Genomic DNA, 12,115 nt, shown 5'->3' with positions numbered 1-12,115 from the left:
GAAGCTGCTAGCATCTGTTTTAAATTATAATCCTATGGAGTAAACCGTGTTTTCAAAAAAGTCTTGAGCGCTTTTTTAAAACGCCAGCGTCTTTTTCTGAGTGTCTTTTGAGGTTGGAAAAAGTTCAACTTTTCTGAAAAAACATCCTGTCAAGCACCTTTTTCACAGCTAACCAATGACGGAGACCTGTCGTTTCCATAACATCATGCGAGGAACGTGATTGGTCGAGAAGGCTCAAGCTCGTAAAAATAAAATGGCGGCCAAAACACCTGTTGGAGCCTAGTTTTGTATAAATGTACGTTTCATTTTCACTTTCAATAAATTTTGATGCATTTATAGCAAAAAATTGTATTGTAGTTTTTAAATATGTGATTGGTTATAGCAAATACGCTCTTCTGACTTCCGTTACGCTGCCTATGAAGCCTGTCTCTCTAAGCTGCCTCCGTGCACAAATGCTATCTTGAACATTGCCGGGTGCTATTTGTAACCACAACGCGCTCTGGGTTCGGGCTAATACCTGGCCCGGAGCCTTCTCCCCGGACATGGGGAGAGTACTCTGTGTTCGAAAGAAACTGCCGGGCTCGGAGCCCTCTCTCTGGACAGCACGCCAAATACGCATACCTTTTAACCTGCTCCTGAATTATCTATATCGCGCGTGTTTGAATTCAAATCCTTCAATAAACGTATTCACATAATTCAGATAGCCTACTGAGCTGGGGACTCAGGTTGAGCGATTTGAGTCGGAGTGGCTTCAGCGCCAACAGCGGACACGCCCACAGCGTTTGAGAGCAAAGAGTCCTGCTTATTTTTCCAAGATTTTGATAACTTATCTTATTTACTTGGATGTTTTTTTCTCCATTCAAATTTGGCTGGGTGGTTAATAACACAATTTTCTGTTGTGTGACAAACTCAGAACACATATTTCAATGTCACTTTACTCGGACTTTAAACAAAATTAAGCTAATTTAGCCAACAGCACATGCCGATAAGTTTTTCTCTGAAACAATTTGCTTTATTGAGTTCATTTCTCAAAACATGTAGGTTCCAATCACAGCCCTGCTACACAATGCTGTTGTTTCTGCTTCACAAGTCAGCTATGCTTCAGTCTTGTCAACAGGCCAAACAGCAGCGCTCTTCACAGCATTTCTCTGTAATTTAAATGAGAAGAGGATAGAGATACCGTAGGTTTAATGAACCTCGCCCAGTCAAGCACCCCACCATTCAGATTCACCCAGAATTCACTGCCAATTAAATGGGCCTTGCTGAGGTGAAGGGAAGATTATGCAGAAGGGGAAGACAAGACTTAACAAGGTTAAATTAGGACACACTATCCACACACACATATAAATTCTAACGACTGCTAGAAGAGTCCAGTCTATTATTGTTTGTCTTGCCATTATCCTGAAATAAACTGGAGAACGTGTAAAGAGGGAAAGTCGGAGAGGGTGGGGGTTTGTGTGCTGAGATGGATTGAGACAGAAATATAATGAGCGAGAAAGGGATTGACGAATAAAGCCTTCATATGTGTTTTCTGTAATTCCTGTGTGGCTAAATTTAGGTGTGTGTTAATGTGCATGTTAATAAAAAAAAATAAAGGCTTTAAAAATAAGAGAACAACAAATAAGAAGTTTTTTTTACAAGAAGTCTTGGAGAAAGATGGGGAGGAGAGCACGGGGTTGGATGCAGAAGAGGAAAAGTAATGGAGTCAGGAGCAAAATCAAATGAATGTAAAATTAGTTAAAATGGTGGGAAAAAATAATGAAAAAGTGTACAGACAGAAGTAATGAAGTCCCATACATGAGATGTTAGAGTTGGGGGTTGGGTTCTGAGAAGGCCAACAAGAATAGTTTTCTTGTTTCTGGATGCTCTGATGATGCTATCAGAATAGTTAGATAGGGTTGTCTTTGTTTCACAGAAGACTTTCTTCACTCTCTCTTCTCTGTATTTGACCCCTCCCTTTACAGTTCAAGGAATGTGATTGGGGATTTTTCTCTCTTGAATTAAAAAAAAACTTCACGGTTCACAGTCACACTTGCACAGACCATTAAATTGGCTGTCATGCTTAAATGAGCTTGTTAAATGAATAGTTCTTCCAAAAATTTAACTTCTATCATCATCTGCTTACCCTTATGTCATTTTAAACCTATTTTGTTTTCTATTGTTGGACACCAAAGGGGATGCTTAGATGCACGTCCACGGTTTTCTTTTACATACATATAAAATAAACAGTAATCACTGGCTGTCAAGCTCCAAAAACTATTTGTTTCAAATCACCTGAAGCGACACAATAGTATTGTTTGAGCAACAGAGGGCAATTTAAGTTATTTACTTAAAATCTTCAGGTCTCAGCTCTTTTGCACATTCATGCTCTTTACATTGACCTTATACAGTACATATGAACTAGTAAATAAAGAGGGTGTGTGGTTTTAACTCATCATTAACTCGTCATTAATTTGCCAAATGTGAACAGAAGAATCGTTTCCACAAGGGAATTATTTCTTAGAATAGCTCTGCCATTATTTACTCATCAATTCCATAATTATGTTGTTCTGTAGGTGTCACATTGGTATGTATTGGTGTTTGAAGTAATAACAGGCATGTACACAAAAATAAATTCTCCTATCTAATCCTTTTTGCGATTACTTTATTGTTACATTATTTTTCAAAATTTTTATGTTCTTCCAGTTAGGTCAAACAAAAAACTTATATTCCTGAAACAGGAATATAAATACATGGGGCTAAAGGGATGTTCACATTATGAAAATCGGTAACTAAGGCAACTAACAAGATCAACATACAAGTTGTTAAAGTGATTATTTACTCCAATTAACAGAAAACATAAGTAACACCGATGCATACACAAAAACCCAAAGACACATACAGTTACACACTCTTGACAGTAGCAGGTTAGACACCGTTTGTCACGTTTGTCAAGCTCCACAATGGACAAAAGAAAAATATTTTAGTTTGTCCCAAAAACAGCAGCATTTGGCTATGGAGTAAATACTGACAAAATGAGCATTTGGGGGTGAACTCTACCTTGGTACCTAATGGCGCTTTTCCACTGCATGGTACCGTCAGGTTTAGTACGACTTGGCTCGGTACAGCTCACTTCACTTCGGCTCAGTTTGCTTTACCACTGCAGTTTAGTACCGCCTCAAAGTGGGTGGGATTATAAACTTGTCGTCATAGTTGGGCATCATTGTAAACGTGTCACAAACAAATGCACAACACAGGAGTAATGGAGCATATTGATGGCGGATGGGAGCAAAACAAAATACTGCTAAAAATACCAGAGAGTTTGGGAAATCTTACAGCAAAGAGCAGACAACGATTGTTTGGTTTACTCGATGGTGCACGAGGGTTTAGCATTTTGGCATTGCGTTAAGGGTCTCAATCTCTATATTACAGTCACAAAGCATATAACCAAATGCCAATATTACGGATTAAAATGCATATACTGGTGTTGCAAATCCAATGACGCTGGTAATGATTCTTTATTGTTTTCCTGTAGCTCAGTGGTAAGAGCATGGCGCTAACAACACCAAGGTTGTGGGTTCGATCCCAGGGGATTGGACATAATTAGAAACAAAATGTGTAGGATAATGCAATGTAAGTCGCTTTGGACAAAAGCGTCTGCCAAATGCGTAAATGTAAATGATTCTCTCTGCCCAATCATTGATCTGTGTGTAAACACGTCACATTTTGGTATCGGTACGGTACACTTGGAACCTCAACCGAAGTGGTAATAAAAAAAGTATCAGGTACTAGGTACTACCCAGTGGAAAAAAACCCAAAAGTGAGCTCCCCGTACCGTGCAGTACTATGCAGTGGAAAAGAGCCATAATTTACATGGTACCTTTATGGTATTTCATAGCTTGACAGCCACTTGACAAAATCTGCTTTACAAAAAGAGAAAAAGAGCTGACGAGTGACATGAGGGTGAAAAAAGGATGACAGAACTTTCTTGTTAGCTGTAGTATATCCCTTTAAAAGGCATATGCATGTGTGAGAGAGCAACTGTGTATGTGCATATGAACGTTTGAAGATAACAGCATGAAATATTCATAACACCATAGCAGACTATTGTAAATGGACATTAAAGCAAATTTTTCAGTCTGCCTTTGCCACTGAAAGTGACTCTTTACCATATTGATGCATGTGTAAGAGCCTCTAAGTCTATCAAACACCCTGTTTCTTTTACCCTCTCCACCTCTTTATTGCTTTTGTGTTCTGTCTCCCTTGAATCTCTCTCCTTTTCTTCCTTATTCTTGCCATTACTTGATGCATCAAACTTCATGTAATGATGTAACTCACAGAACAAACAAATTCTGTTAATTTTCACAGCCGTAGAAGCATGTTGTATGTTCCCTGCCCTGACCAAATGACAGTTGTTTTAACATTACATTGTCTCCACATAGAAAAATAACTTACTTCACTGAAAAATACTAAAAATCTATGAATATCTATTTATTCATTGGATATGCATCATGTTTTTCCTATTTTTGGTATATTTTAGTCAAATAATTATATTTTAATTACTTTTAATTTAATACTGTACCTTTAATTATATTCATATTCAAATTTGAATTTGAATATTAATACCATAGTATTAATCATTCAGTTGGCGTAACATTAAAAATGTTATTAGAAATACTGTCATTTCTAAATTCTAAATAGTAGACAAAAGTAGGTCTAAAAAGCTGTCTAAAAAGACATAAAAAAAACATTATTATCTATTGATTTTTTAATGAAGAAATTACTGCACAACTAGTTACATTTAAATGTACTCATTTAGCACATATTTTATCCGAAGCAACTTACAAATGAGAGACCATTTAACATTTTGTATAAGTGAAGTTAACATCAGCTGTTAAAGGGGTCATATGGCGTGAATACGTGTTTTTCTGTGTCTTTGGTGTGTTATAAGTTGCTCATGCATGTATTAGACATGTAAAATTGCAAAAATTAAAGTGTCGGAACAAAAGATGCATTCAAGTGAGTGCTCATCCAGACCTGCCTGAAACTGTCATGGCTCTGCTTCCTTAGTCATGTTTTTCTTGGTCCTGTAGCAGAGCCATGACAAAGTCTTTGGTTATGTGTGGAGAGAAACATATTGTTGTCCGTTTGACAATAATATACGTTCTCTCCAGTGTCTTGTCATTGGCCCCATTCCTCTCGTTTCCTCGTTATTGCTTGTTGATTAGTTAATGTCTCACACCTGCCCCATGTCGTTATCCCTCGTTTGTCTTCCCTATATATACCCTCTTGTTTCTTTGTCCTGTGCTCGTGTATTGCGTGTGTATGTACTGCGTTGTGTACTGTGTACGTACTGCGTTGTGTACTGTGTACGTACGGTGTACTGTGGTCTCGCTGGTGTTGTTACCCGTGGTCCTGTTCCTTGTCCTGTTCGTGTTTTGTGAATTTTGTTCATTGTATTATTTAAGACGTTTGGTCGTGTCTTTTAGTTAGGGTTTTGCTGTTCTTGTTTTTCCTTTTGCCCCCTCGTGGGAAGTCTTTTGTTTTCTGTTTGTTTCTTAGTTTAGTTCCTGTTTGATACCCCCTCGTGGGTTTTTCTTTTGTTTTGTTCATTTAATAAATATTATCTGTTAACCCCTTCACTGCCTGCCTGCGCTTGGGTTCTTCTCCTGCCACAGTTCGTGACAGAAACACCTCGTGTAACCACACCCCCGCAAATCTACGTCAGTTCGTGGTATGATTTGACTAAGACTGCCCAAATGTATACGCAAGTAAACGTACCTGTCAGTACAATTGCTTTGGAACCTGATGTTCCTAATATGGTAAGAGGCGTTACATTTCCGTCAAACGCTTGCCGTATTCGACCAATCACTACGTACTGGTTAACTGGCCAATCATAGCACACCTCACTTTTCAGAGCTTTGAGCTTTGTAAAAAATCTGTGCGTTTCAGAGAGGCGGGGCAAAGAGGAGATACAAACACGCATGGTATGTTGAAAATACAGAGTTTTTGAACCTTAAATCGTGTATACACATTGCATTACATCTAAAACAAATGATAATATTCGTTTTAGCTGTGTCATATGACCCCTTTAATGAAATGGATAAAAACTTTGTTGATAAGCCATTGCAGTTTCATTCAGCTGTAAAGTTGTGGCCTAATGGTTAGAGAGTCGGACTCATGACCAGAAGGTTGCCGGTTCGATTCCCAGGGCCGGCGGGTAACAACTGAGGTGCCCTTGAGCAAGGCACCTTACCCCTACTTGCTCCCCGGGCGCTGTAGTGATAGCTGCCCACTGCTCCGGGGGTACGTGTGTTCACTACTCTCTGGATGGGTTAAATGCAGAGGTCACATTTCGTTGCCTTGTACATGTGCAATGACAATAAATTGAATCTAAATCTAAAAAAAAATTACAAGTACTGTTAATGAACCATTAGCAAATGAGACTAGTCGTTTTTATAGTAGAGAAGTTATTTTTCTGAGACAGCTATTGATCCAACTACAGCCAGAAGAAGCTAAAGCCATTACAAGATTTAATGTTCAAAAGCCACAACTAGTTTAAGTTGACTTTAGTAAATGCCACATTTATTATGATGCCATTTGGTAACCAGCCTACCCGACCCAGGGTCCCAAGTGAGAAATACACTATTGTGTTTTAGCACCATTTTAATTGGAAGAGGGTGACAGAAGAATAGAGAAAGCAATTGTGTATGTGGCTGTGTCTAATGGATTCAAGGCTAATTAAGTTCACACAAGAGATAGAGACTCCCCACCATCAGAGGGACATAATGGCAGGATGCTTATGTGGGCTCACACCCACACATGCAAGCACGCTGAGCAGTAAACACAAGTTTGTTTCTAATCACACCATTGTCTCTGTTCTGCATGAGGGGATCAGAGGTGAGCCACCAGCTCCTGTGGGCCTTTCTTTCTATCTGTGAGTGTTTGTGTGCATTTGATCTTTTGTTGTAGGTTTTTTTAATACTATTCTTTTTCACACCCTCTCCTGCTCTTACTCAGTATTACCCCTTGTTTCCTTCATTTTAATCTCAATGTTTTTCTTTCTCTCCCTCTGTTCTCCCATTATACGCCCATATATATACTGTATATACTGTATATATATATATATATATATATAATGCATTTGCCAGATGCGTTTACCCATAAGAGATCCTTAGAATCAAACCAGTGATCTTGGTGTTGCTAGTTGATAGAATGAATGACAAGAGGTCTCATTCAACAAATGTGGTCACTAGAATTCTTGTTTGAAACCAGTGTGCAAACATTTTTTACCCATAGGTCTCAAGGTGTCACTTTTTCCTATTATTTTATTTAGGATAAAATTAAGAACCAACTGCAAAAAACGCAGTCTATCACTAATTTATCAACTGAAATAAAGTGACCCTATGATTTTAAAGTAACAGTGGATAATAAGCATTATAAATCAGTTTGAGATTCTGCTTTAAAGCGTATAGCAGCGTAAATTGCTTCTATACAGCCTCTCTTAAACATTTGTTTCTCTCTGTGGGTAACCCCCAGAGCCGATATAAAATTCCTAATGTCTTCCAAATATCTAGGATCTCAACACTGTGAATGTATCCTTATATATATACAGTATATATATATATATTTTATGTATTTTAAATGCCACTTGGATCAGTCCAGTTACACTATGTGTGACAGATTACACCTTTGTGTGTGTTTATTTCATGGGTGCAAAGTTAGTGATGCACCTAGACTGACCGTCTGTTTGATGGCCCGCTTGAGTAAGGCGATTAGTTTGTGTTTATTTGTGTTTGTGCGCACTCCGTCTGCATCTTGGAGCATCTGACTTTATCGGTTATCTGCTTTAATGAAATCGACTGAGATTCAGGTGGCAATTGAGGGTGTCAAGGGGTTCGAAAAGTATGTGTGTCTCTGTAATAAATCTCCATGGCAACAGTCAATGAGAACGAGTCACATTGATGGAATGGCCTCTGTTGGGTAGATGGGGAAATCAAATTGAGGCAGTTACTATAGCGACGCTCCATTGCTGCTGCCTCCGCATCTGTCTTGGTGTGTGTTATATCTTTAGAAATAAGAGCTTATTGGTGTTTAAATTAATCTAACATCCAGCATCAGTCCATTTCAAACCAAGGATCCAGCCATCAATCTCATTTAATACCATGTATAGTGTGACTCATAACTTTATGTTTTCTAACATACCTCAATCTTCTCATTTTGACTTTCCTCAGACATCCGTGACCGCAGGAAGAAACCTGTCATGCTGTTCATTCACGGTGGCTCTTATATGGAAGGAACTGGAAACATGTTTGATGCCAGTGTGCTTGCTGCGTACGGCAATGTCATTGTAGTCACCATGAACTACAGACTGGGAGTTTTGGGTAAGTCCACTAAAATTCTGTCTTCATAAACTTTTCATGCAGCTCTGGAATCATCATCTCAATGTTTGGGCCAGTCTGTACAGAAGATCAGTGAATGTTGTTCCATACTCTGAGGGTCTCGGGAGACTCAGCAGAGCCTGTGGGTTGTTACTCTTTTGAACTTAACATATTGGAACATGTTTAGGTCATGCTTTTAACTCCTACACAACACTTGTTGCAGTCTGGTAAGGAATGGTTAGTGAATGGAGTTCACCTAAAAATGTGAAATCTGTAATTGTTTACTCATCCTTGTGTTGTTCTTGTTATTTATTCTGTTTAAACACCGAAAGTAGAAAGTCTCGAAGAATCCTCTTGCAGTGATGACATCTGCCAGGCTCCAATATGGAACACCACAAAATGATTATTAAAAGTATGGTAAAAGTAGTCCATGATAACTATTCTGAAGCCGTGCAATAACTTATTGTGAGGAAAAGACTGAAATACTGGATTCCTGGATCAGAATATCTGTCTAAAGAAGCTTCTTTTATCATTAGACAAAGTTCTTTCATTATGGCTGTAAAGCTAAATGCAGGTGGATCAGAAGTGCACACAGTAAAGGAGAGTTTCTTAGGGAAATATGAGGTCCTGTGAGTGTGTTTTTGAATTACAAGCGCTAAATCCTTTTCATTCCCTCTCTCTCTGACTATTTTATTCCTTTACAAGACTGAAATATTGAAGTGTGATACATTCATGCAGATCAGCTTTAGCTCTGACGGTTTTATTGGGCCGAGGCAGTTAGAAATATATTTTTCCATTTCTCACTTTAACTGCGGCACTGCCCAGAGCATGGGGTAAAGCGCCCTTTAGATTTGTACTTGATATATTAAAGGAAAAGGGAATAAAAAGAAAGGCGTTTGAGACATTCAAAGCATTACCGCTAAACTGCAGAATTTTTGCCGTAGATTCGTATTCGTAATATGTTGTAATAAATAACACACACAAACGCTGTTAGAGAGATGCATGCTGACTCAGATTGTTACGATGCCCCGGGTGTGTGGCAGTGTTTTGAATTTCTTCTGCATCTCAAGGCATTATGTACTCGGCTCTGAAGCTTAGAGATTTCAGCCTTTTAGCTCTGTTCGTCCTGCCTCGGAGAAGAGATTGCTTATGTTTGCTTGTAAATGTCTTTCTCTAGTTAAGTCATACATTTAAGTCTAGCAGGCTGAATTAATTGCATATATACAGCCATGGAAAACATTGAGACCATTCCAAATGTTCATTTAATCAGCATTTAGATGTATTGTAGACATTCCAGTTCAGTGTCTGTTGAATGTCAACTAAATCAAACCTCAGGAGTGTCATCCAACAGCAATGTGAAAGACTGACAGCATGACACGACACAAGAAAACTGTGATAAAAATCACATCAAAATCTTTTTTTAACTTTTCCTAATACAAATATTACTGTTGTATTGCTTAAAAGTGAATATGAGCTTGTTTTCTTTGCGGTATTTGAGGTCTGAAAAAATACAGAGCATTTTTTCTGTTATTTTGACCTGTTTCTCCAGTTTTCATTTTCTGCAAATAAATGCAAATAGATACAATATTTTTATTTGAAATATGGCAGAAATGTTGTTAGTAGTTCACAAAATGATAATTTTACCTACAAATATCAGAAAACTGATTTTGAAATGGTCTCTTATTTTTTTCCATGGCTCTATACACATGTGTGTAGCCTACATTGTTGGAACCAAATGTCTCCATAAGGATATTAACATTGTAAAATGCAGAATTTATGTCTGGTGTGATAGACAAAGTATGATTAATGGTGACCCACTTTATTTAAATAAAAAAATAAAGAAGAAGGTCACATGAAATGTTCATGGGCCATGTAATACAAAAGGGGGTGTGGTGTCCTTGTCAAATAAGTGGAAGTGAAGGACAGGTTGGGGGCAGATCCAGAGGTGCTGGGCTATGAGGTCATCATATTAGTGCCCATTCAACTGAGTCATGTCATACCAGGACCACAAGGATGGCTGGTACATACATTCAAGTCACCATGGAATGCTGGATTAATGGCAGAAGTGACAGGACACGATTAACATGTGGCCACTGTGGCCACACCCCTCGTTTTCTCATTAGTTTCTATCATAGGCTAGACGGGCCAAATGAGCAGCAAGGCCACAGTGATTTAAGAAACACAGAACCTCCATCATCTGACATAAGAATGAGGGTGAATGATGTCACATGGCTCATACTATGATTTAGATCAAATCATCAGCATGAGCACAGTCTGTCACAGATGCTTTGCTAAATTGGAGTTATGGATTTAATTTACAGTCAAACCACATCCAAAAGTCTGCTTACATTTATTTGTTTAGCATATGCTTATGCCCAAAGAGACTCACAAGCAGAAGCTATTATTGTTTTATTACAGTTTTTCTATTATTATTTGGAAAAGGTGCAATAAGGTTAGTTAAATGGTTTAGAAGAGGCAGTTTATTGTATTCAATGTCATTTTATGGACAGTACATTATGACCATTGGAAGGTGTGTGTAATACATTATACAGTAGCAGTGTTGCTTATCTTCTTCTATATCTTCATATTCCCCAACACATACAGTCATGTGGCATTTCCCCCGCTACCATGGCGACGGTTGCCGTGGTGGCAGTGATTTAGGCTCATGGCTTGCATGGTGTCTGTCTGGCCGACAGTGAAAAAGGTGTCGTGACCCCAGCCATCACACAGCAGTATACACACTTCTAAAAAAGAGCTGATATTTTCTTCTGCCTTTAACTCTTGTTGTTTGCTTTAGTCCCTTGTGATCTAAGTGACTTAATCTGTATCTCTGCCCATTTGCTGGCTGTCCTTTCAGCTGTGTCTTTCATTCCTATTTGTCTCTTTCTCTCTTTCATTACTGACTTTGGTGGGGAGTGTATTCTGGAGGGAATTCCTTTCTCTCTCTTTCTCTGTCTGTTTCTTCTCGGTTAAATATGTGATGGTTGAATCAGAAAGCATTTAGAGCTTGACATTGTCTTTGAGACAGACAAAATAGAAAAAATGGGGAGAGATATACCATGGTGTTATCAGTTTATACAAAACAATGGCTATTTTAAAATATTAATAAAAATAAACTAAATATTTATGACATGTATACTGTTTGTAAATTAAGGTAGGCCCTTGCACCTAGCAAGGTGTCTAAAGGTAGAGACTTAATACTGGGGAGGGGGTATTTGTGTTTATATGTGTATGTGTGTCCTAACAAGGTTGAGGGAGATATTAAGATGTGCACAAAAAGCCAACATCCAAATCCTGACCATCCGGACAGTTTCCGTAGCAACCAGAGGCAGAGCAGATAAGCAGAGGCCTCTTCACTCCAAAAGAGTGAGTGAGTGAGTGAGTGAGTGAGTGAGTGAGTGAGTGAGTGAGTGAGTGAGTGAGTGAGTGAGTGAGTGAGTGAGTGAGTGAGTGAGTGAGTGAGTGAGTGAGTGAGTGAGTGAGTGAGTGAGTGAGTGAGTGAGTGAGTGAGTGAGTGAGTGAGGAAAAGACTTAAATATTGACTTAAAATGAAAGATCAGGCAGGAGGAAAAATAATGAAGGACAGAGATGACATTAATAAGTGGTCTGATGTTGAAGCAGTGAGCAGAACTACTGCACGCACTGTCACACATATACAAACACATTAGTGATTATGCAGGAAAGATCCTGTTCATGTCTCCTGCACGTCTGTTTTGTTTGTTATTTTTTCTTTCCACTCCCTTCCACTTTTGCTT

The 12,115-nt window shown here is 38.6% G+C and overlaps 1 protein-coding gene across 2 annotated transcripts in view; it reads left to right on the top strand.

The window, feature by feature from the left end:
* nlgn2a (neuroligin 2a) overlaps nucleotides 1-12,115 on the top strand; it is a 351,369-nt gene that overhangs the window by 237,174 nt on the left and 102,080 nt on the right. For both annotated transcript variants that reach the window (XM_057337672.1, XM_057337666.1), the window contains one exon: nucleotides 8,214-8,363. In XM_057337672.1, the coding sequence (XP_057193655.1) occupies nucleotides 8,214-8,363 (150 nt within the window). The remainder of the gene's footprint in view (nucleotides 1-8,213; nucleotides 8,364-12,115) is intronic.

Source organism: Triplophysa rosa, linkage group LG1 (assembly GCF_024868665.1).
Source record: "Triplophysa rosa linkage group LG1, Trosa_1v2, whole genome shotgun sequence".
NCBI lineage: Eukaryota > Metazoa > Chordata > Actinopteri > Cypriniformes > Nemacheilidae > Triplophysa > Triplophysa rosa.
The sequence above is the reverse complement of the archived record's forward strand: the minus strand, read 5'-3'. Positions and strand labels throughout refer to the sequence as shown.